Raw genomic sequence first — 26,599 nt, forward strand, 5'->3', positions numbered from 1 at the left:
ATGAAAACATCTTCACAAACAGAACTTATTATTCTTTGATTGAAAAAAAGCAGCAGAGAAACCGCCCTATGTTGCATTAGACTTAATGATTACAGCCAGACGGTGTATGGACTGTTACATACCGCTATAATGAACTGAAAAGTAGCAGTAGCATAACTGCATGTTAACTAAACAGTGGATGAAAAAGACATGGAAAAAGAAAAATGTGCTTTATGTGCCAGTGTTCACCAAGACCAATAGAACCCAGAAAACAATAATTTAAATACCCAGAAAGCAATAATTTAAATACATTTTTTCTAGGCCCTGGGTAGAAGCAGCTTTACTGACAAAGATATTCACTGTTAAAAGGTTGAGAATATCACTCATCTACTTGGATGCTTTGTGTAAATACTGTTTTTTACCCTTTCGCAGATGGGGCTTATATTAGAAATGCCTCTTCTTTCTAATTTCTATTGTCTACAAATAAAATATTTTTCTGGTATAAAGAAATATTACTATAATGACGTGGTGTTAACAAAAACATTTCAATGCGCTAAAACATTTGCTTTCATCATTTATAAGTAATGCAGTTGTTTTAAATTATTAGAATTATTTTTCATCTAAATTATAAAAAATAAAAAAACAGTTCTTGGTGGTGGATTAAAATTTTTAGACCCTACTTATAATGGTTTATTTCGGAAAGGAGAATGAATGGTAAAACCACTGGGAGGGTGGAAGGTTCTTATATAACCCTCCTCCCATGATCCTAGCTATTTACCAGCTACACAGGGCTGTCACTCCAATTAAGCATTAAAAATGCAAAAGCATTTTTTTTCCATTTTCCTAGATGTCCCCTGCTCTAGTTCCAGGATTGTGCATGCACAGTACAGAAGTCTCTGAAAAAGATTTTTACTGCTCTTGCCCAAGCCCAAAGGGGGTATCCCTGGAAGAACACAAGAAGCTGGCAGTAAAGGCTCAACTAGAATGATTGGGGCTGTTAGACAATTTGGCACACCCCAATAATTTTACCTTTCCTTCTACTTTAATACTTAATGATGTTTATTAAAAATATAAACTTTCCCTGTCTTACATGACCATATGCTAATGCAAAAAAATCAACCTCCTCTTTTTGTTGTATTTTTATTGAACTCTTGGTTTTCTCTTATTTATGGTTTATAAAAAGACTCGTATGCATGAACCCACGTGTACATACTAAATATAGAGAAAAAGACATAGAAAGAGATATAAATTTAACTTCCTGAGACATAGCCCTATGTCTTTAGTCTAATGGAAGTAACATATGACATGCATTGTACATAAAATGTGGCAGCTGAAAACATTCTAAAGTGCCACAAATAGTAAGGTGTAGAATGTATAGTGACCTTGTGAATAAGCATCATTTGAGTCATTTGAGCAAGAACTGCTGCTGGAAGGTTGCAGGGGTCACAGTACTGATCACTTATGCACACAAACAAACATACGTTTTATTTGACTGTTACTAGAGATTCATTTAACCATATCAGAAACTCTACCTGATGAGTGATTCGAGAATCACCGGAGTAGGTCCTTTTTGGAATTCTAATTCTTTATAATGAAGTGCTTTGGCATATGCCCTGCACTTAGATGCCCTTTCTCCAAGTAGTACAACACCATTGTCATCTCTTAGTGGCAAAGGCCCCTGAAACATGGAACAAAATTAGAATAAGACAAGATACAGTACAGGATTAGGTTAAGAAAAGAATAATATGAAAATAAACACAAGGCCACTGTTTACAACAGGTTCTCAACTACATGTGTTTACAGGGCATTACAAATAAGAGCACATGGTCTTTTGTTAGTTGAAATGAATGGTGAAATGCCCTTTGTGTGCTGGGGAAAATTCAACTACTTCATTGGTGAGGGATGCTGTTAAATATTATTATTCATAATCATCTGTAGATCTCTTTAAAACTGTTCTTATTTAACCACAAGTTTTAAAGGGGCTGTTCCACTTAAAAATAACTTTTAGCATGATGTAGACAGTGATATTCAGAGACAGTTTTCCATTGGTCCCAATTTTGTATTTTCTAGGTGTTTCTGTTATTTAGTTTTTTTGTTCAGCAGCTCTTCAGTTCAGAATTTCAGGTTGCAAGTGTCTTATTTTCCCTAGCAACCATGCAGTTTGAATAAGACACTAAATAAATATAGGAAGTGGACTGAATAGGAAGATAAGTAATGAAAAATAACAATAACAATAAAATGGAAACCTCAGAGGGCAATAGTGTTCTGCTTGCTGGGGTCAGCGACCCCAATATTAAATCCAGGAACAGTTCGAAGAGAAAGACAAAAACATTTTTGAGTAATTTAGCTTTTTATTCAGCCAGTTTGGAATGTCAGCAATCTGCTTGCTAGCGTCAAAATTATCCTAGCAACCTAGCACTGCTTTGTATAAGAAACTGGAATATAAATAGATGGTCTGAACAGAAAGAGGAGTAATACAAAGTAGAAATAAGTAGGGATGCACCGAATACAGGATTCAGACAGGATTCAGCCTTTTTCAGCAGGATTCGGACGAATCCTTCTGCCCAGCCGACCGGATCCAAATCCTAATTTGCATATGCAAATTAAGGGTGGGGAGGGAAATCACATTCATTTTTGTCACAAAACAAGGAAGTAAAAAATGTTTATCCCCTCCCCCCTAATTTGCATATGCAAATTAGGATTCAGATTCGGCCAAATCTTTCCCAAAAGATTCGGGGGTTCGGCCGAATCCAAAATAGTGGATTCGGTGCATCCCTAGAAATAACAATAAGTTTGTAGCCTTACAGAGCATTTGTTTTTTTTTAGAAGGGGGTCAGTGACCCCCATTTTAAAGCTGGAAAGGAAACAATTAACAAAAACTATGTAAAATAAATAATGAAGACCAATTGAAAAGTTGCTTAGAATTGGCAATTCTATAGCATAATAAAAGTTAACTTAAAGGTAAACCAACCCTTTAACACAGTAAAATCTGATATATTACTAAGGACCTCTTTAGAGGTAGACAATGGCTCTCTTATACATCTCATGAGACAATACCTTGTCGCTATGCTCCATAAACTCTGCCAAATTTAGAAGTGTCTGTGTGACTTCAGCAATATCCTGGGAAGTTAAAGCTAACTCGATACTACGGATCAGTTCATCTTGTTGATCCTCATTCAGCTCTGACCAGCATGAAAGAAAAGCTGCATTAAAAAGGTCTCTGGGAAAAAAAAAAAAAGAAATCACATTTCTAATACCCAAAAAAGCAACCAAGCACATTAAAGGGTCACGGACTATTATTTGTTAAAACATTTAAGGCTCACCTAGCCAAAGGATTATATGCTTGTGCTAAGGACCAACAGGACCGCAATGCAGGTGAAGAAGAATCTTTTAACAACTCCACACTAAGCCTTCTCAACCATTCCAGCCAGTCATCCTTAGAGATCCTTCGAGCTGCTCCCCAAGCCTATTAAGTAAATTATTTTTTTAGGAAACAGACGTGTTTATGTTACGTTTGTACTATAACAAGACAGAAATACTTAGGTTTCCTACCTTCTGCAAGTTGGTAGTGCTGACATGTAGCTTTTTCATTGGTCCAGCATCCAAGGGGGCACTAGTAAACGTCTCACTAAGATTCCCTCTTTGTGCTCTATGCTGGTAAATCAAAGGATCCTCTTCCTCATCAGCAAGAGTGTATCCCTGAGAATTATAACATTTTGAAATGACAGAAAACCTCTTTGGTTATCATTTTATATTCTAACACTGCTAATTTATTGTAAATTCCAGAATAGCATGCTATAGGCTGGGGAATATAGGAATATGCTGAGGCTTTATATTCAATTACTATAGTGAATTAGTTAAACATAGTTTGATTTTCAAACTTTTAACAATGTGTACGGGAACAATATGAAAACTCTGACCTCAGGGTGTGGGTTTACATAATTTTAAATATTATTTATATTTATCGTTTGGGGATTCTTGATGTCATTAGGCAACAGTGGTATCTGAATAGTGAGTTTAATATCTTATATTATATACAAGGTCTGTTGGGGTTTGCACATGGATAGGGAAATGGCTACAGGATAGGGTACAGAGGATGGTTGTACATTCTCTACTTGAATGGTACATTCTCTACTTGTAAAGGTTCTTAGTGGGGTCCCTCAGGGCTCTGTAGTGGGCCCACTTTTCTTTAACTTGTTCATTAATGACTTAGGGGAGGGTATGAAATGTATCAGTCTATCAAGCCCAATTAATTCCATCCAGGATGTTGCATCCTTGCAACATGATCTTGACAAACTGGTTATCTGGGCAGCTAAGTGGCAAATGAGATTCAATGTTGATAAATGTAAAGTCATGCACCTGGGATGTAAAAATATCCAAGGGACTGCACTAGGCAAATCCATTATGGAAAGAAAAGGACCTTGGAGTCCTTATAGAAGATAAACTTGGCTGTAGCAAGCAATGCCAGTCAGCGGCATCAAGGGCAAATAAGGTCTTGATCTGTATTAAACGGGGCATTGATCCACAAAAGGAAGGGGTCATTCTTCCATTGTATAGAGCACTGGTAAGGCCCCATCTAGAATATGCCGTACAGTTTTGGTCTCCAGTGCTTAAACATGACATTATTGTATTAGAGAGGGTACAGAGAAGAGCAACTAAGCTGGTAAAGGGTATGGAAAATCTTAGCTATGAGGAAAGACTGGCCAAGTTTGGGTTGTTCGTGCTGGAGAAGAGGCGCTTAAGGGGTGATATGATCACAATGTATAAATATATAAGGGGATCATATAATAAGCTCTCTAATGCTTTAATTTACCAGTAGGTCTTTCCATGGCATTTAGCAAGTGAGGGAATACAGGGTTATCGAAGATAGCTCATAGTACAAGTTGATCCATGAACTAGTCCGATTGCCATTTTGGAGTCAGGAAGGAATTTTTTCCCCCTCTGAGGAAAATTGGAGAGGCTTCAGGTGGGGTTTTCTCTGGATCAACTAGTAGTTAGGCAGGTTAAAATAAAGTTAAAAGGTTGAACTTGATGGACATGTGTCTTTTTTCAACCTAACTTACTATGCTACTATGTTACTAAATAAGAAGCTTTACAGTTGGGTATTTCAAACCTTTTGTTGGTGCCAAAATATTTTAAAATGATGCCCCAAAGTCTGTCCACTTTCTGGAGACAAGCCAATGATTTCATATTTATGCAGTTTGTGTTAAATAATGCACGTAAATCATTGGAATAAGTACCATTTTATGGTACAACAACCTTTTTGTCTCCCTACTCTTCTAGTGCATCCCCTCCCCATTTGAAAACACAGTTACAAATGAAAAATATACATTTTTTTAGAGTAAGTGCACACTCTACAGTTAGTTTTGTTTTCTAGTTAACTTTCTAATCATGTCTCCTCCATAATTTCCCTACCTGCTTGTGACATTAAAGATGGGACGGTTATTGGTGCACCTAATGGTCCCCTACCTGAAACAGCTTGTCTAGGTATGAAACTAGTGACACTCTACAGTGCTTGTAGGAAAATGTCAAGATTTTTCTGGTTTTCCCGTGACTTTTCTTCAAAGATGTAAGAACCAAAAAATACAACTATAAACATAATTTATCATACACTATAAACTATCACTAAACAATCCTATTTACGGCATGTAGAAATTTGTACATTTGTAACATGTAACAAATCCTTAAAGGGATCCTGTCATCGGAAAACATGTTTTTTTCAAAACGCATCAGTTAATAGTGCTACTCCAGCAGAATTCTGCACTGAAACAGATTTTTCTATATTAAATTTTGGAATCTGACATGGGGCTAGACATTTTGTCAATTTCCCAGCTGCCCCTGGTCATGTGACTTGTGCCTGCACTTTAGGAGAGAAATGCTTTCTGGCAGGCTGCTGTTTTTCCTTCTCAATGTAACTGAATGTGTCTCAGTGAGACATGGGTTTTTACTATTGAGTGCTGTTTCTGGCAGCTGTTATCTTGTGTTAGGGAGCTGCTATTTGGTTACCTTCCCATTGTTCTTTTGTTTGGCTGCTGGGGAGGAAAAGGGAGGGGTGATATCACTCCAACTTGCAGTACAGCAGTAAAGAGTGATTGAAGTTTATCAGAGCACAAGTCACATGACTTGGGGCAGCTGGGAAATTGACAATATGTCTAGCCCCATGTCAGATTTCAAAATTGAATATAAAAAAAAATCTGTTTGCTCTTTTGAGAAATGGATTCCAGTGCAGAATTCTGCTGGAGCAGCACTATTAACCGATTCATTTTGAAAAAAATGTTTTTTCCCATGACAGTATCCCTTTAAAATTCAATTTTGTTAATGTTGTTCAGAGCAATATATTTGTTGTGTATATAAAACATGTTTATGCTGGCTAGAATGACAGAAATATGTAGACCCTTTAAAGGAGAACTAAACCCCAACAAAGAATATAAGTAGAAATGCCATATTTTATAAACTGAACTTAATGAACGAGCCTAAAGGTTCAGCATCTTTGTAGTAGTAATGTTTCAGGCCTTGAAAGTCACAGGAGTTTCTCATCTTGCATTTTGTTAGGAGTGTCTGAGACATGCACACTCAGTGTGCATTGAGCAGCTGTTGAGAAGCAAAGCTTAGGGGTCGTCACAAATCATCAAGCAGAAAATGAGGTTTGCCTGTCATATACTGTAAGCTGATGCTACAGGGCATCATTAAATTCTTATGCTAAATGTACTGGTTTTTGAGCCGCATGTACAAAAAATCAGAACAATTTACAAATAATCAGCCTAATATTGTGACATTTGTATTCTATATATTCAGTATATTGTGCACCAGTCCCTAAGCTCAGTAACTGACAGCAGCAAAGAGCATGTGCAGTGAATCAGCATAAAATAAAATGTGGAGCTACTGGGGCATGTTTGAAGACACAGATCTCATTGGTAAAGTGCTGTAGTTCCCTTGGCCCAAAACAATGTACAAAATGTCTGCCCTACGTCTTTGGTTAAGCTTCAGCTCTCCTTTAAATACTGTAGGTGGTGGAAAAGGGGTGGGATGCAAAGGTTTTGTTTGTGAAAACCTACTGCAACATATCTTTGCTGATATCATTGTGAAGCTTTTAAAGGAAAACTATACCCCCAAAATGAACACTTAAGCAATAGATAGTTCATATTATATTAAGTGGCATATTAAAGAATCTTGCCAAACTGGAATATATATTTAAGTAAATATTGCTCTTTTACATCTCTTGCCTTCAGCCACCATTTCGTGATGGTCTGTGTGCTGCCTCAGAGATCACATGACCAGAAATACTTCAAATTTAACTGTAACAGGAAGAAGTGTGGAAGCAAAAGACACAACTCTGTCTGTTAATTGGCTCATGTGACCTTACATGTGGTTTGTATGTGTGCACAGTGAATCTTACGATCTCAGGGGGCAGCCCTTATTTTTTAAAATGGCAATTTTCTATTTATGATTACCCAATGGCACATACTACTAGAAAAGTATATTATTATGAAAATGGTTTATTTACATGAAGCAGGGTTTTACATATGAGCTGTTTTATGCAATATCTTTTTATAGAGACCTACATTGTTTGGGGGGTATAGTTTTCCTTTAAAGGCAGCACAATGCTAAGGTCAGCTCTGCATCACTTTAAATAAAACAAAACATGTTCTCAGTTATGCAGAGAAGCCAGCCAGGTGAGTCAAATAGAACTTCCTGCTTTTCCTACAATAAGTATAAGCAGAACAGGAAGTTCATTTCCCGAGAGGTGAGTTGCGGTGCTGGTTGGGTGATATTTAGGTATTGGGATATATTTGCTGGGGCCAGCGTGTTATATACTGCAAGGAGGGGGGCACTTGAAATGCTGGGGGCTACTGTGTCATTAAAGGGATACTGTCATGGGAAAACACATCAGTTAATAGTGCTGCTCCAGCAGACTTCTGCACTGAAATCCATTTTTCAAAAGAGGAAGCAGATATTTTCATATTTAATTTTGAAATCTGACATAGGGGTAGACATATTGTCAGTTTCCCAAGTGTCCCCTTTCATGTGACTTGTGCTCTGTTAAACTTTAGTCACTATTTACTGCAAATTTGAGTAATAAATCCCCCCTCCCTTTCCCACCCAGCAGCCTAACAGAACAATTTGAAATTTTAGTGTATTATTTGCAGTGTAAAGAGTGTAATTTAGAAAACAAAAATTACACCATAAATATCATGACAGAATCCCTTTAAGTGCTAGGTGCACAGTGTCTTGAATTGCTACCACCACAGTATCTTGAGATACAGGGGCCGTGGTTCATTCAATTCTTGCGCTACTGTCTCTTCCACCGCTAAATTCTTGATAATGAAATTTCGAACAATGAAAGTTTTTTAAAGTAATAAAAATATAATGCAGTGTTGCCCTGCATTGGTAAAACTGCTGTGTTTGCTTCGGAAACACTACAGGTAAAGCACCTGTTATCCAGAATGCACAAGAAATTGGGTTTTCCAGATAATGGATCTTTCCGTAATTTGGATCTTCATACTTTAAAATTAAATTTTATTAGAAAATCATGTAAACATGAAATATACCCAATACCCTGGCTTTGCTTCCAATAAGGATTAATTATATCTTAGTTTGGATCAAGTACAAGGTACTATTTTATTATTATAGAGAAAAAGAAAATAATTTTTCAAAATTTGAATTATTTGGCTAAAAAAAAAAGTCTATGGGAGACAGCCATTATGTAATTTGTTGCTTTCTGGATAATGGGTTTCCAGACAAAGGATCCCATACATATACTATTGTTTATATAAATATGCTGCTGTGTAGCAATGGGGGCAGCCATTCAAATGACAAAAGGTTCAGGTTACAAAGCAGATAAGCTCTGTAGAACATAATGGTGTTATCTATTATCCATTATTTAAGCTGTGCTATATCGACATTATTTTTTGTCATTGCTACACAGCAGCTTGTTTATAAGAACTATAGTAGTGTTTCTGAAGCAAACATATCAGTTTTACCAGTGATATATTTTATTCACTTTAAAACACTTTAATTTGTTGGTGTTACTGTCCCTTTACGTATCACAAAGCCCCTTACTTTGCGTGCATTCAAATGCATTGCGTAGGGCCCGGAGCAGGCAGTGATGTTCCAGGGGCTACTCACAATCCCCAGTACTCTGAACCTGATACTGAAAATTTGTGCCTGTGCACAAAGGTAGGGGAAGGGACAGGGGTGATTAAAGGCAGTGGGCCTAGGGGTGTCTGCTATGTAAATCCGGCCCTGGCTGCTGCTATCCCCTCTCCCACTCCCACAGAGAGGGTCAATGGGAGGCTGCATCACTATTGCACTGGCAGAGACAAATTTCCATTTTAAAAATTGAAAATTCAGCTCTTAAAGTTACCAGAGGCCGCTCTCTGACAACCTTGTTTCATGGCAGTGCAGCCAGGTGAGGCAAACTATCACATTTTGACACAGAAAACCACTGCATGTGCCTGCACCTAGGCTGCTCCTGCTTTGCTGAAGCATAACTCACCAAAGATCAACCTTTATTTACCGTGATGCACATCAACAGAAAAGTTTTTAATAATCTCCTGTTTCTGATCTGATGATCCAAACAATTGCAATACTAGTCTATAACTAATCGTTTGCACAGTAAACATAAAAACAATGCATGAGAACAGTACAGATATGATTTATTATAACAATCTGGTAAACAAAAAATGAGTCTTTCTTACCTTCAGAATTCTACAGGTTAGTATTTCGTAGCGCTGATGCAAAATTCTATGTTTCTGCAACACTTTATTCACCATTGGAATGAATATTTGGTACTATAAAATAAATGGACATGCATAATTGCTACTAAATCATATGTACAAGATTTCAAAATTTTTACAGTACTACAGAATATCAATACAGGTATGGATCTATTATCTGGAATGCATGGGAACTGTAGTTTTCCAGATATGGGACTTTTCCTGTTATATAGATCACCATATCTTGAATACACTAAAAATATAAAAATAAAAATTGAATAACCCAGTAGGATTATTATGCATCTTAATTACCATCAAGTACATTGTGCTGGATTATTATTATTATTACAGAGAAAAAATTAATAAAAAAAATGTAATTACTGTATTTTCTTAAAGGGGGTTTTATGACATACATCATCTGTAAACAGCTTAAGTTCTAATGCAAAACCCTCCTTGAAGAATAAAACAAGACTAATTTCTATATCAATGAATGTCTCAGAAAATGCCCACCAATGAGGTCTAGCATTTCTCCCAAATTTTTGCTATTTAGCATCCAGTTAATCCACATGGATGTGAGAGTAATTTAGGTATTCATAGGGCATGCTCAAATTCATGCACAAGTAACAAAGACCATACTAAAAGCAGGTAGAATTTTAAAACCCCATCATGTGTGTATCTATTAAAAATCTGACAAACACTATTATCCTTCATAGCACCAACATTTTTTTTTAACAGAGCTTATATATAAATAACATGAGCCCCTGCCCCAGTGGAGCTTACACTAAGGTCCCAGTCACATTCTCACAGACTGGGGCCAATTTTAGTAGTAGTCAATTAGTCTTAGAAGTGTAGGAGGAAACTGGAGTACTTTGAAGAAACTCATGTAAGTATGGGGAGAACAAACAAATTCCCTGCAGATATATAATAAATATTTGTGCCCCTTTACTAATGATATGAACAAAACCCAGTTTTTCAGTTTATTATGAAAGAATCACCTTCTTTCCAAGCTGGAAGACCAATGATGAAAGTGTATCCATTGCGGTTTGTCGTAACTCTGGACTCATATCTAACGTTCGAACAATAGGATGGATTATACGTGATGCATAGTCAGTGAAATCTAGTGATTCTGTCAGTCGATCCACAGTCTCCAGAGCCGCTCTAAGGAAAAACAGCAAAGCAAGGCATTATGTCATATAGGTTACCTATATAATAAACTGTAAAAAGCTGTTAATGAATTTGGTTGACATGGCTTCCTTTGCCAAGCATTCTTTAATATGTTAAGGTACAAGATTTGCCAGGAACAGTATACCGATTTCCCTATATCTGTGCCTTTGGTAAAGGCATCCACATCAGTTTAAAATATTAGTAATTCAGTATTTCCAAACCAAAAATTTGATATTTTATAATACAGCACAAACAATATTTAAAAAACGAACCCACATGAATAGTTGTGACAAAGTATAGCATAGTAAATTAATGATCACCTTGGCACAGAATGCAGGTTGACTAACATTGGATAGAGAAATAACCTCTTTATTAGACTAAAAAATTGGTAATAAGCACAAGGTTATAGTTACCATTTAATTAACATGCCATGTTTGTATTCATCTGTTCAGTAAAATAGCTACAATAAGGGATCGGGCATCAAATACTTGTCTGGCATTACAGAAGAACCCCCATAAAATATGGTGCAAAATCAGGCAAATGCATTTTATATTTGCGGGACCACAAGAAATGGTGTAAAATGAGAAAAAAATCAGAGGATGTAAAATTGAGGTTTCGCTGTATATTTTGTATATACCTTTAATCAACATATTACAATTGAGTTACAGGCTAAAACCTGCATCATAAAATAAAACTTTGCATACCATCTTCTCAACATCTATCATTAGATACAAGTTAAAATATTGTAACATTAGTGTAAATACTTGTCAATGTAAACATTGTTAAATAAGAAACAGTTCTATTTTATACAGTCCTTACTTTCGAGCTAACATTGGAGAATCTGGAGCATCAAAAAGCTTCACAATAGGTGGTAACAAGAGATGCAGATAATCATCCAAATTAGCCCCAAACATCTGAATAGCGTTTAGTAACTGCAAATACAAAAAGTTAAATAAAACAGAGATCTATCCAACATTTATAGGCATTTTTCCAAAATGTGGAAATTTTGGATTATCACAGACATAATAATGAGACTCCATGCGGTGGCGGATTTAGCCAATTAAATCATTATTTCATGGAATTACTATTCAATCTCTGTGAAATACTGTGGAATATTTTGGTGCCATATAGAACAGAATAATTATAATAATAACAATTATGGAGTGTGTTAGAATCCTTGTGAGAAGTTTGGTGCTTATTAAGAATGCAAACCCAAGAGCGTTTAATCATTGGTCTGACACAAAATATATTTATATTCACATTCCAAAGTACAGGAACTCAAGTGCCAGTTAATTTCATTCTGCCCTGAGGGTCCATATCCACAGAAACAGAGACTACAGCTACACAGAGAAAAATCTGGTCTTTATCTTTTTAATCTGTTCACATTGGCGGATAAAGACAGAACTGTTCCAAACTCCACTGAGCCCAAAAAGTTATGTTGCTGCTGCAAGACTTATAAATTTCTAGTAAGATATTTTTACTTTAAAATACCTACTTGTACATTTTTTGTTCCATTAAGGAAGGTAGTAAAATTGATGTACGTAAAACTATCTTTAGCAACACAAAATGTGTTTTTCCAACATATTCTTAATAATTTTATTCTTAATACTAGTAATTTACAGCTGGCTACTTTTTAAAGGTTATAAAAGTCTGCCAAATTCCATTGCAATGCCCTTACATCAACATATACCAGCCAAAGGAATAGACTCTTCTTTGCCAGGAAAGGAAGAAAGAAAATAATAAACTCTGATGGAGCATGATAAAATCATATGAAAAAAATGCAAAGCTAAAAGTTCAGATTTACCGGTAACTCACATTCTGCATCACTGGTTATCATGAATTCAAGAGGAAGTAAAGGTAATAATCACTGTGTATCTTCCATTTATGGCCCTTTTAATAAGCAGACAATTATTGGGTCTGATTTACTAAACCAGATGCATAATAGCACCTTATGATGTACTATTTCATTGCTTTTATAACATGTAGTACCAGTGAAAAAATCCCTGATTAGGTTCTATTTGCTTTCTAAACCCTGATGCACTTTAGTATATATGTTAATAAATCAGTTCCACAGTGTGTTTAAACACAGTTAACTGTTTTGGGTTGGAGTGGGCAAAGTGTTTTCCTAAGAAGAGAGATGTAAAAATAAAAGCAAAATAAAAAAGGAGAGAGAGAGAGAGAGAGAGAGAGTGGAGTTTAATTTTTATGAAATGGAGGATGCATATGACAAGGCAATCCTACTCATTTGCATAAATGTAAACATACATTGAAGGGATCCATTCTAACCTCTGTATACTGAAGAAAAAATAAATGCTTTCATAACTGGCATTTTAAACTTTTTAAAAATGTTTTTCCCATTTCTGTAACAAAACATAATGCAAATAGTTGAACTGGAAGTGATACAACTTTAGAGTTAAGATGTTCATATACGTAAAAATTAATCATACGCGTAAAAATTACTATCTTTACTGCGACCAAACGTTAAGAGCTGAATCTTCGGATTAACAAGTAGAAACAATAGAATTCCACCTCTATCTGAAGAGACAACAGTCTCCCCTGGCCAGTGTTGGGACACCTTCAAGGGGGGCCAAACAAAATGTTCTGTCTTCGCCGATCGACGAGACAACCAGATATCCAAGTCTTTTGCCAATCTCAGTTGCATCGTCTGTCGCATTATTGTTTTGTACGATAATATCTGTATGTGTATGTCCACCTTTATTTGTGCCTCCTGAATGCAGGTATGCTACATTCAGGCTGTCATCTTGAAAAAGAACACTAGTTTGCACAGAGCAGTAAAACAAAACGTATTATGTGATAATTGTTAGGATACACTAAATTTTTATTAATTTTTATAAGCCTTAACATATAAATAGAAAAATGTATACAAACCTGTCAGTCTAAAAACAATTATAACCCATATTATAAAAGGTTTGGACACATTTTTGCTTCTGGCACTTTTTGTCCACAATTTTTAAATGGTGCATTTTTTTCTGTTGTTTACAAGAATGTTTATATCCACTGTATAGTATTTATTGTGTATAACCTAATCAGAAGTTAAATAAGAAATACTTATAGACAAGGTCTAATCTAGGCACAGTAGTAATGCTTGCTAATATTTTTAAAAATTCATATTCTTGAAATTATAGTTATTGTATACTTTTATTGCCATAGCTGCCATTTTGTCTTTGTCTTTTTTGACACATGCTTTTATGGACAACCTTATAGTACAGGTAGAAGAGGCAGCGAGTAACTAAGAACAAGGGAATGTACACAAATGATCAAACCTATTTATTGGAAGAAGTGATGCTCATCAGCTGCCCCTGCCAAAAGCAAGCATGGAAGACTTCTTACAACTGAAAAGGGGAATGGATGGAACACTTAAAGGAGAATTCAACACATTTGTAAATAACCGAGGACCCCCACCCCAGATAGACCTCCCTCTCTCCTCCCCCCAGGCTAAACGCCCCCCCCCCCCCGGAAATGCCCCATACTTTATACTTAGCCCTCGGTGCAGATTCTGCCAGCGGAGTTCCACGCCTCCATCTTCCGGGTCCTCGTAAGCTGACTGGGAGATTGGTATTTCTGCGCACTATGCGACAACTGTGCCTGTGCGGAATTACACGGAAATTGGCAACCTCCCAGTCATTTTACAGAGGACCTGGAAGATGGATGCGTGGAACTCCGCTGGCAGAATCTGCGCTGAGGGGTAAGTATAAAGTATTGGGAATTTCCCAGTTAGCCTGGGGGGAGGAGGGAGGTAGGTCTACCTGGTGTGGGGGGTACTCGTTTTTTTACAAATGGGTTGAATTCTCCTTTTAAGGAAAACTTAAACAGACTTCCTGAAAAAGTTGAAATCCAGGAAGCTGAAGCAGAGCTTGAGATCAGCACAGCACCACTAGAAGTAGAGGATTATAGCAGTTGTACAATCCTTGAAAAAGGGAAAGGCCCCTGGATGTGATAATATTAATGCCAAGTTTATCATAACAGATCCTGAAAAGAAGTGCAAGTTCCTGAAGAATAGAGTAATGGAGTCATAATCAAGATACCCAAGAAATGTTCTCTAATGAATGTACCAACTGGGGGGGGGGCAGTGGATGGAAAGCTGCAAAAAGAGCAAGCTGGAATCTGCAGAGGAAGGCAGTGCCTGGATCAGATCTTCACTTAGCGCAGTGCACAGAGTGGCTAAGGGAAGATTTACTAGCATTCACAAGAACAGTTTATGGAGCATCCTGAAAGCGTTTAATCAAAATAGCTGAAATCAATTAAAGTGGATGTAACGGCAAAAAAATAAAATCACATTTTTACTTTCTTTAATGAAAAAGTAATACTTTTATAAAAAAATGTGTACAGTTTTTATGAGAAACCTGACTGTATGCAGTGAAATTCCCTTTTTATTTTACTTGCTGTGACAGCTGTGGATAGGAAACTTCAGACAAACTTCAAACGATCATACTTTCAAATGGCGGGGAAGGGGGGGGGGGAGTCCCCCCTCCTTACTTCTCAGAACTTGAGCAGATTTGTTTGTTTCCCTGTAGAGCAGCCGGTGACTGTGTCGAGATTTGCATACACAGGCTCAGTGCAGTCTGCATATTCTGATTATTAATAAGTCTTGCTGTATCAGCTACTATGGCAGAAATAATTTGACTTTGCTGTCTTGATAATTTATGACATTGACTAAGCTTAACCTCCCAAAGTACGATATGAACAGCACCACAATTGTAATAGAAGTTAAAATGCCTTTATTGCTCAAGTGACGGGCATTACCGCAACGTTTCAGGCCTCATTTGGCCCTTTTTCAAGCTAAACTGACAACCATTACACCAGTATTTAAACATTTAGTGCCATCTAGTGGACAATTAGTAACAAATTACAATCATGTGAAACACATTGTTACATTCAATAGAAAAAGTATCATTACATAAAAAGTATCCATCCGGTGAGCAGTGCAACAAGTGTAGGTGAACAAAGTTCATTTGTAATAGTACTGCAGAAAACCTGCAAAAATACAAGATAAAAACAGTATATAAGAAAAAAAATTTTTTATATAAAAAGAGAAATACTTTTATCTTAAAATAATTTTATCTAAAAATCGGTTTGAGATCATACTCTTTATTCAAACCCAGTGGAAATAATGTCTCCAGTCTCCTAATCCAGAAGGCCTCTCGGTATAGGAGTGTTTTAATCCTATTCCCCCCTCGATGTTTTGGGGTAACCGCTTCAATCACCTGGAACCTTAACTGGTTGACATTATGTCCTGCTTCAATAAAATGTCCTGCAACTGCTTGCTCCTTCTTACCAGTTTTAATGGCTGACTTATGTTCACGGATACGTTCTCGGACGGTTCTCGACGTCTGTCCCACATATGCTAAGCCACAAGGGCATTTGATGACATACACAGCATAGGAGGAAATACATGAGAACCGTCCGAAGATCCGTATGGGTGTCCCTTTTCTGGGATGATATAAAAATTCACCCTGTTGGATATTGGTGCAGCAGTTGCAGTTTAAACAAGGAAAAGTACAGTTTTTACCTTTTTCTTTTAACCTTACACTATTTGCCCCTATATCTGTCTTCACTAAAGTTGAACCAATAGTTTTTCCTTTTTTATAGGCAATCATGGGAGGTCTTTCAAATGCTTTAATATTCGGTAAATTGTCTTTTACCAGAGCCCAATGAGATTTCAATATTTTTGTAATATGTTTACTTAAAACATTATATTGAGTGACAAAAGTGACATGTTCACCTGTTTTTTTCTCTTTTTTCTCCAATAGCATTGTTCTCTCTTTTGTTCTCAATTCATTACTCATTGCCTATGTAGCAAACCTTCTGGATAACCCCTTGCCTGAAATTTGTCACACATTTCTGTCAGTCTCACAGAAATGTGTGACAAATTTCAGGCAAGGGGTTATCCAGACAATTTACCGAATATTAAAGCATTTGAAAGACCTCCCATGATTGCCTATAAAAAAGGAAAAACTATTGGTTCAACTTTAGTGAAGACAGATATAGGGGCAAATAGTGTAAGGTTAAAAGAAAAAGGTAAAAACGGTACTTTTCCTTGTTTAAACTGCAACTGCTGCTCCAATATCCAACAGGGTGAATTTTTATATCATCCCAGAAAAGGGACACCCATACGGATCTTCAGACGGTTCTCATGTATTTCCTCCTATGCTGTGTATGTCATCAAATGCCCTTGTGGCTTAGCATATGTGGGACAGACGTCGAGAACCGTCCGAGAACGTATCCGTGAACATAAGTCAGCCATTAAAACTGGTAAGAAGGAGCAAGCAGTTGCAGGACATTTTATTGAAGCAGGACATAATGTCAACCAGTTAAGGTTCCAGGTGATTGAAGTGGTTACCCCAAAACGTCGAGGGGGGAATAGGATTAAAACACTCCTATACCGAGAGGCCTTCTGGATTAGGAGACTGGAGACATTATTTCCACTGGGTTTGAATAAAGAGTATGATCTCAAACCGATTTTTAGATAAAATTATTTTAAGATAAAAGTATTTCTCTTTTTATATAAATTTTTTTTTTCTTATATACAGTTTTTATCTTGTATTTTTGCAGGTTTTCTGCAGTACTATTACAAATGAACTTTGTTCACCTACACTTGTTGCACTGCTCACCGGATGGATACTTTTTATGTAATGATACTTTTTCTATTGAATGTAACAATGTGTTTCACATGATTGTAATTTGTTACCAATTGTCCACTAGATGGCACTAAATGTTTAAATACTGGTGTAATGGTTGTCAGTTTAGCTTGAAAAAGGGCCAAATGAGGCCTGAAACGTTGCGGTAATGCCCGTCACTTGAGCAATAAAGGCATTTTAACTTCTATTACAATTGTGGTGCTGTTCATATCGTACTTTGACTGCATTTGCTGGTGGAAAGTGGCCACTGGAGAACTTGCACCCATCTAAAGAAAGTAAGAAGATTTAACAAGGTTGTGCTGACTATTTTTGTCTGCATAAGCTTAACCTCCCAACAGACACCCAGACCACACTGAGCATGTGCGTGATCTTAGTTCGTTGTTGATGTTTAACAAATTAACAAGACGATGACTCCCTGCAGCCAACTTTGAACATAAATCATTTGATTAAATGGGCTTCTGGTGCAGTAAGTTCATGTTTATGTTTAGTATACAAAATACAGCATAGCATTATTCTATTTTAGACTTTCGTTCCCCTTTAATCCCACGTTATACCATAACAATTAGTATAGCTTTTACCAAAAACTTTACATGCAGTGTGGTACATAGCAATCTGCACTTTAAAGCGAACACTGCTGTCAGACACGTATGTGTGATCTTTGTAGTACTTTCTCACCTGATAATCAACTGGTTTATGTGGCCGACAACGGATTATGTATTCAGACATACCAGAACCCTACTAATAACATTAGAGGGCTTAGACTTTGCAGATGATCTAGCCCTACTGTCCCACACTGTCATATTCGGGGGGGGGGGGGGGAGCACTTGTTCACCTTTGCTGGACAGGTAGGGTTGAAGATCAGCCAAAAGAAAACTGAAATTATCAGTTCTTATGATGAAGAACTGCCATTAATAAGTTTCACATAACTTGGCAGTACTGTACGAAAAGATGGCAGCACTGATGGCGACTTAGCAAAGCTAGAAACATAACGAGTGCTATGAACAATGTTAGGAAGCCCATGTGACAGAAAGTGACTTGTGGCCACAGAAGATTTCAAACTACAACCTTCTAACGCAGTGCCATCTAGAGGACATAATAATGCAAAGGTAGTGGGAGTGGATTGGACATGTAATAAAGTGTAACACAGACTCAATTACTAACGTTAGTCTTCACTGGACACAAGATTAGAAACAGAGGAGAGGCCAACCTAAGTGACATGGTGATGTACAGATGAGGCAGAACTGAAGAATTTGCAACAAATATGGAGCACGGTCACAAATTTGCCAAAAAACAGACAGAAGTGAAAATCCTGCCACCTTAGACACCAGTGGGCGTAATAAGCGATGATGATGATGAATGTCTTCTTGTCTAGCAGAAACAATGTAGCGGGCAAAACTATATGTAGGCTTTAAAAGAAACTGGACAATTTTCCAAAAATCAGCAGGTTGTTTGAGAAAAAAATTGTGTTTATTTTTTTTAAACAATTTGATTTTTCTTAAAAAAAACTTTTTTTTTTTATCTTGTAACCTTTAGGTTGCTCATGCTCCCTCTTATTCAGGTCGACATTCATACTGGCTGTGACAGCACACCTGACCAAGGAGCAATGCAGGACATTTTTATTTGTCAATGATTATACTGGCCAAATCACATCAGCTATTCAGATATATGACATGAAAATAAGCTTGAAGAAGAAGAGGCATAGGCATTAGCCCTTAATGCCTGCACTTCCTTCATGTCGCTGCCAATAGGCAAGTTCTGATGAATCTTTGCTAATGTAGTGCATGAGAAACCTAAAGATGACAGAAGTGCAGCTTGCAAGGCACAAAAACAACTGCAAACACCTTTTTACAGATATAAGATGTAAAAATTTGGATAGGTGCCCAAAGACAAAAATTCCCTTTACACTTAATTAATGCATGACTGAGTTGGCCATATGTGTTAATGCTGCCTTATATGTGATTCTACAGTGGCTGTCCACCACTCATTAGAACCACCACAGTAGTTGGTTAAAAAGTATAGCTGGATTGGAAAACATGTTTACATTCGTGTAATAATCCTTGGATGTACCAGTTCAGACTTTTTCATATTCATTTTGAAATTACTCTTCGCCAACATTAGATATAGATAGCATGCAGTGGTCTGCATTGCCACAGGTAAAGGCATCATTTTTGCACTTAAAAATTGAGAAAGTAAAAAGTTATTATGTACCTTCTGCTACTCACCTTAATAGTAACAGAACGTCCTGCACTGCTGTCATGCATAAAAACACGCAACATGTGAGGTACGAGCTGTGGTAGATAAAGCTTAAACTCTCCACCAAGTGCAAGCACAATCTGTTCAATGAGAAGAATTATGGTGCTCTGGATGGGGTTGTTCATTGTCCAGTAATCCTTTTGAGAAAAATACATGGTTTGGGTTAAGTTTTAAAACGGCCAGCAGTTCTAAAAAATATCATACAATATTTTAAGATAATAAGAACAGCATCTAGAAAAGGCAATGCAATTCTAAAAAAAAGATAAAGTTTTAGCGGTTGTTATAAAATGAAAAACACTTCAAAATCTGGATGCAAAATAGGTATAACGCTTACAGGCGAAGAATGCATTTTATTTATAGCATTCTGGTCACTTAATTGTTCTCACAGCAAGAAAACGATATACAGACAATAATGCAGGTTTTTATTTTAAACATGAGCCATCTATGACATGGTTAAAGAGGTGGATTTTGAAAAGGTAATCAGGTGTTTAGGCAGTTCTCACTATTCTGACTATTTCTCAATATATAATTGTACAATGAGGTATGGAAAAACATTTCTGCAAAAAAATATTATGTATAATAGTGTTTAACATGTACAAACAGTTAAATATTTTTGTGAATTAAGTCCAAAGCAAGTCTCAGAGATGTCCAAAGCAAGTCTATGAGCTGTATCTATATAAAAGAGGAGAGATGTAGGCCTTTCCATAATTCAGCTCATTCTGGATAATAGGTCTCTGAATAATGGATCCCATACCTGTACAGATTTTTCTAATTTGGGATTTACATCTTAATATTAGTTTTCAGTCAAGTTGAAATCCCCTTTAAAAGCATATCTTAGCATGCAAAAACCAAAATCTTAACTTGATTCTAAAATTTAATTTTTATATTGATTCCTGCATACCAACTGCTTTTTCATATAAAGTCCTTACTAAGCAGTCATACTTACCTTAATAAGAGCAAAGATTTCATCCATATAAGGACGGATATGGCTTCTTACAAAGCCAACCAACATTCCCAGCTGCTGGAACATGAACTGCATACAAAAACCAAAAGAAATGGCACAGCATTAATTGGATTCTGAATGCTATTATCTCCTTATGACTGGTTCATTGAAATGTGCAAAGACTAAAGGTGCCATTCAGTGATACTGCTGATTAAATAGAAAGTTCCAAGCATTCCTTAGGACTGGTAGTTGACAGATTCCATACAGGGTCAACTCAATGCTAAATGAAAACTAAAAATGAAGTTTTTAACTATAAATGAATGTATGTTTTTAATGCAATCAACAGATCTAGGTTTTGATTATATGAACAAACTATGTCAAACTGACACAACTGCTTCATTTGTACCTGATCTTAATGATTTTAGCACTTAGAAGTTAAAGCAAGGTGAAAATTCTCAAACTCTCTCATTAAGTCTACATTGGTCTGTTTTTTCGCTAAATAGTCCAGTACTTTTCTGATGTAACTAGCCAATGCTTACGCGCTCACTTTTACACAAAAAAGGTTAAGGCTAGTTTTAATATAAGATCAATTAATTTTGTTTTTTTAATATATTTTCTGCAATTTTCTATAAATGTGTTCCTGTGTGCCTGTCTATTTTTCTGAAATTCTGTATATTTTTCTGAAATTCTGAAAAAGGTCTGATGAATGTGCACGGACCTCCACGCATCCTTTGATGGGATCAACACATTAAAGGGGATTTTGTGTTTGAAAGACCCCTGTGTTCCTACACATTAAAAATGTTTTAATTTAGATTTTTGGGGGGGGAAAATATTTTAAATAGTGACCAACCTGTGGGGACATCAGACCTGTCCTCTTCTAGGCCAAAGTCATACAGGAGAAAGTACACAAAAGATGAAAAAGAAATGTATCAGCATGATATACAGAGGATTTGTTGGTATTATTATAGTAACTATAAGAGTATTGCCATACTAATCTTATGCCTACACATAAACTAAGCAAGATTTTATTCCAAGGATGGTAAAGTAAAAGAATCTGCAAACTTTATTTAAACAAACATAAGAAATAACAGCCTGAAGTGTTTTGTGCTCTAAAACACTTTATAAATAAATATAAAACATAGAAAGTTTGCCAATTCTTTTACTTTGCTTGTCGATGGGATCTGTGAGTGCCTGCTACACATATTTGGTATGAACCGTCTCCTTGAGATGCAGGTCTGGGGCATGTGCACTCAGACCCCATGTAGTTACTGGTGAGCTAATATACCTGTTTGTTGTTTCATAATAAATATTTCCCAAGATTCCTTACAGTACAAGATCCAGTAATTGTACAAAGCTTTTGTATATATTTTATATAATCTCTCTCTTATTCACCTCTTTTATCTTTATGCTCTGTATGCATGGTCAGCAGACACAACTGTGTTTGCAGTGTTACTTTTTTGCTAGCACCATACTTTATATTCCAAAGCGGGTAGCACTAAAAGGGTTAAAGTCAGGGTGTTTTCCTTGTGGGTTTTTATTAAAAACCAGTGCCCAAATCCAATCTAAACAGCAAATTGGCAAAAGTGAAAAACTTTACTTAAAATGCCTTAGGCAAAGTTTTGGGCTATGCAGGCCCTTTGTGAAGCCATTTATTAAAACCAGTGCCCAACTCCCAAAGCATCCTTTCTGCACCGTTCCATAAACCCACAAATCATCAGTGTTTCTAAGTACTTACTTGAGGAGAAGGTTGGTGCGACTGCAGAAAATGTAACAAAACAAAAAATATTAATATAATTGGTCCACAGAGTTGCATATTAAAAGAAAGAAAGAGTGTGTATGTATTTGTTTGTTTTAGTATCATGAATATGTATAGGGTGATCATGTAGTTTATAGACATGTGGTAGCTTGGTATTGGATGGGGTTGTTTTGATGGATAGTACAATTGACCATAATAAGCAATCAGCAAAACAGTTGATCAGTCTACTCCCAGTTTGAAAATTAGTACAAATATCTGCTGCAATAGGCAACTGCAACTGGTACCGTTTAGCACCTTAGAAGCAGCAGTAGCATTCAGATTTATTTAATTTCTCTATCACAGCCAGTTCAACTGCAGCTCTAGTTACTTTCTTGTGCTGCATGAAGGGGGTGGAGCTTCACACTAGATAAGGAAGTAACTGAAAGAGCTACAGTTGAACTGTCTGTAATAGTAAAATTAAATAAAGCTTAATGCAGGGAGAAAAGGGTCTCAGTAAAGTTTTTAATTGTTTTGATTATGAATGCATGAACAGAAAGCAGAAAACTTTCATAGATTTTGCCACATGTAGAGCATGAAGTAAAAACATACATTTCCTAATTAAATAATAGTCAAAGTCCTCTTCATTTATCAAATTTTGAAGAAAACCTCAATGGAAATTCTCTTATTAGGGGCACATTCGTCACACAAGACACAAACACAAAAAAATTATTTTAATGAATCCTCCATTGAAACTTCCACTATTATTTAAAGCATATTTATGAAAACAAAATCATGATTGTGAAATTTTCTATGCATTTTTAAGCAATCTGAGCAATTGTTATGGTCACAATCTGAAGAAACATTACCCACTGATTTATATGGCATCTTGACAGATTTCAGCTGGGCCTATTATACATTTTTTGTTTTATGAAAAATCATAAAATAGTAACTGCGACTTGCAACTTTTAGCATTTATGCTATTTTGTGCAAAGTGACAGTAATGAGTGCTACTTTAGTTAAATCATCTCGTTAAAATTGTTTGTTCACTGCACAAATGTTTTTTAGATGACATCCCCTTTAACTTGCATCTCAGCAAACCTCAGGACAGACTTCGTCTGTAGCCTCAAGAAACCCATCAATGTACCGCATTTTATTCCTTGCTATAAACGTATGTGCTACATTGCATAATGTAAAGCAATTATTAATGTGACTTAACATATGTATTGAAGAAAATCATACCTCTCGCATATTGTTATCACATAAACGAATAGCACTCAAGAAAGTTGGCATAACCTGTGGCAGAAATTGCACACATTTTAATCCTAGGGATTTGAAAATGAAAGTGATAGCTTGAACCACCATTGTATGGTGGTTGGAAAGAGACTGGTCCCGCAGAATTCTCATTAGTGTGACCACTGAAACTGCTGGGTAAAACTCATCCAGAGGTAGGTTTCCCATATTTACAAGCATTTCACTAGTGCTGTAGTCCGCTAAAGAATCAAGTAAAACAGTAGTTAGATAAGAAAATGCCACAGTAATATATTTTTTTAATTTTACAAATCTCTCACCAGAATCTTGGTTGGCTTTAGATTCAGAAAGGCTTAGAGCTGATGCATCTCTTGATTGGTCAATCATGCCAATATTCACTTTGTGCTTATATGGATCCAGTGCACCTAAAAGCCCCAATACCCTGATTGCCTAGTTGCAAAGAATAACAAACAAATGTTTATATTTTCTAATTTCATGTCACAAATTATTTTCAATAGCCATGACCATACAGCTGCAAAACTTACCTCACGGCGTATGCCCTGATTTTGTTCAGTCTTAAGAAAATTAAGCAACACCTCTAGCAGAGATGGATACTTTCTGTATGGTTCCACAACATAACCTGTGCTTGCCACAAGTTGTCCTAGTGTCCACAGAGCTACCTAAAAGCATAAATAATCATGCATAATAAGTATTTTACATACCACAATACAAAACATGAATCACCCATATACTGTATTACTAGACTGACCTGTCTTTTTGCAAGTAAAGAGGAATCCTGCAACATATCCATAATTATGGGGAAAAGTTCATCCATCCACTTTCTCATCTCCAAACCACTGACCTAAAAGCAACAAAGGGTGTTTTTGCAAGCAGACAATTTTTTCCACCATGCCAACAAGCTAGACACTCATTGTAAATGAAATTCCTCCTGTGTTCACATTAGCTTTTATAAAAAGCAAAGAAATTGGACATGAAGAAACAAGAGTGGCCAAAGAAAACAACAGAACAATGGCAAAGACCAGACTGAAGAGTAGAGAAAGGAAATAATTCACTGGGAGGGTATTTAAAAGCTGTCCAATACTCAGACAAAGAAGAGGATTATTAGGCCTGTTTACATGAGGTAGGTGCACTAATGCAATGGTATTTTCCTCCTAGTGAAATTTGTGTAAAAATAACCTGTTTGAAAGCCTAGCTGTCTTTGCAGTAGTTGGAATCCCAGCTTTCTTTTGAAAATTCTTTCCACTTTCTGCTACAGTCCATATATAATCAAAGTCATCTTAATTTATTTAGGAAGATAACACTTTAGTTTGTGTAGTAGTTTGTTTTTATTTCCAGTGCTAGAAGACAGTCTTTTCCATAGAAAAGACTGTAAATTGCTTAGAAACAGCCTGATGACGTGCACCTGCAGGATTCAATGTGCAGAGCTCTGACACTCCTTACACAGAGCAAACCACTGAAAGTAGCATTGACACTGGTGGCACACGTGCAGATTCGTCGCCGAAGCGATTCAAGTGCCATCCCGCCAGCCATTTAAATTCTAGCCGGCAGGAAGGCATTTAGGGGAGATTAGTCGCCCAAAGAAGAGGCGATATGTCGTTGGTCGATTAATCTCCTCCCAGTAGCCACGTGTGCCACCACCCTAAAGGACAAGAGCAAAAAAAGAAAAACATTTACAATTCTAATGCTTGATCCCTATCTGCAGCAAAACAAAGGAAATCAACATGGCATTGCATATATGAAGTTGAGTTAAAGTTGATTAACCAATATTTCAATATTGTAATCTCTCAGTGACTAAATGGATTACCCAAGACAATTTAATGCCCTTTCCTTAAAATTCAACTTAAACAAATTTGTTTTCTAACCTGGGCCAGTTCCCCAATAGTAGCCAAGACATTAGTCACAACTCCAGGGTTGGGATCTGGGTCACGCAATTTGAGAATCAGTGCCTGAAAGATAAACAATAATAAATTACACCCTAATTACTGGGTGCCCTCTTTATAAACAGGGATACTTTTCCTCTTGTATTACTTAACCATGTCGATATATTTGCATACAGAAGTACAATTTTTAAAAAAAAAAACACTTTTTTTGAAACATAAATCCTACTGCTACACTGCAGACAATTAGGGAGAAAGTTTGTCTTGAAAAGCATTTATCTTTATTTTATTTATTCAAATCCAAATTACCTACAGAATCAACAAATTATTTCCTATTATAATCCACTGTTTGTGTGTGGTGAAACAAATGAAACATAAGCACTACTTAAAAAAGGCTGTATTTATACCAAACAAAAGCAAATGCAGAATTGTGAATATAGCATTATTCTTCCATGTTTAGATTGCACTGTTTCACAAATAATGAATTATTATTCTGTGAGTTGCTAAAGGTGCAGTGCTAAAAGGAGTTTAGAGACAGCCTGTTTGACCACATAACTAATTAAAAGACCAGTAAACTTACTTATATTTTTCCCTTTTGGTCTGCCTAATAGACAAATTACTTGATACTAGAGGAGAGTCATGGGTATTAACAGCTTGTGCAACTACCTGTGACTGAAATAACCTAACAATACATAAGCAATAGAGCTGCAATACCATCCATCTAAATTAGACACAACGTTTACTTGCCAGATCAGTCTTTCAAATACCTGACAAAGTTTTCTGTATAGTTATAATGAAATAAAATCCCCCTTAAAGGGGAATGGTGGCTTGTATGGAAGTAGCCTCCTTTCTGCAATAAGCTAAGATATTCTTAAATATTAAACAAAAAGAACAACCAGAAGAGTTATATTGTGTCGCACCATCCATATGCCATATTGTAGTGTGTTCAAAAGGAGAAGCGAAATAGTGAGATAATTCTGGGTAGAGAAAAGATCATTGTGCTT

General features: G+C 36.4%; 1 protein-coding gene across 6 annotated transcripts in view; it reads right to left on the bottom strand.

Moving 5' to 3' along the window:
• The window catches only part of LOC108696363 (serine/threonine-protein kinase mTOR), a 122,286-nt gene that overhangs the window by 68,547 nt on the left and 27,140 nt on the right, over positions 1–26,599 (bottom strand). For 5 of the 6 annotated variants that reach the window (XM_018225661.2, XM_018225660.2, XM_018225659.2 and 2 more), the window contains 16 exons: positions 25,581–25,664; positions 24,467–24,559; positions 24,243–24,377; positions 24,018–24,147; positions 23,689–23,939; positions 22,450–22,470; positions 21,565–21,591; positions 20,718–20,804; positions 19,741–19,908; positions 11,679–11,791; positions 10,691–10,853; positions 9,678–9,770; positions 3,532–3,678; positions 3,303–3,445; positions 3,037–3,199; positions 1,512–1,657 (listed from right to left, as the gene is read on the bottom strand). In XM_018225661.2, coding sequence (XP_018081150.1) covers positions 1,512–1,657; positions 3,037–3,199; positions 3,303–3,445; positions 3,532–3,678; positions 9,678–9,770; positions 10,691–10,853; positions 11,679–11,791; positions 19,741–19,908; positions 20,718–20,804; positions 21,565–21,591; positions 22,450–22,470; positions 23,689–23,939; positions 24,018–24,147; positions 24,243–24,377; positions 24,467–24,559; positions 25,581–25,664 — 1,964 coding nt within the window. The remainder of the gene's footprint in view (positions 1–1,511; positions 1,658–3,036; positions 3,200–3,302; positions 3,446–3,531; positions 3,679–9,677; positions 9,771–10,690; positions 10,854–11,678; positions 11,792–19,740; positions 19,909–20,717; positions 20,805–21,564; positions 21,592–22,449; positions 22,471–23,688; positions 23,940–24,017; positions 24,148–24,242; positions 24,378–24,466; positions 24,560–25,580; positions 25,665–26,599) is intronic. The other variant, XM_018225663.2, reaches the window with a different exon arrangement.

The sequence above is a fragment of the Xenopus laevis genome, chromosome 7L (genome assembly GCF_017654675.1).
Source record: "Xenopus laevis strain J_2021 chromosome 7L, Xenopus_laevis_v10.1, whole genome shotgun sequence".
NCBI classification, from domain to species: domain Eukaryota; kingdom Metazoa; phylum Chordata; class Amphibia; order Anura; family Pipidae; genus Xenopus; species Xenopus laevis.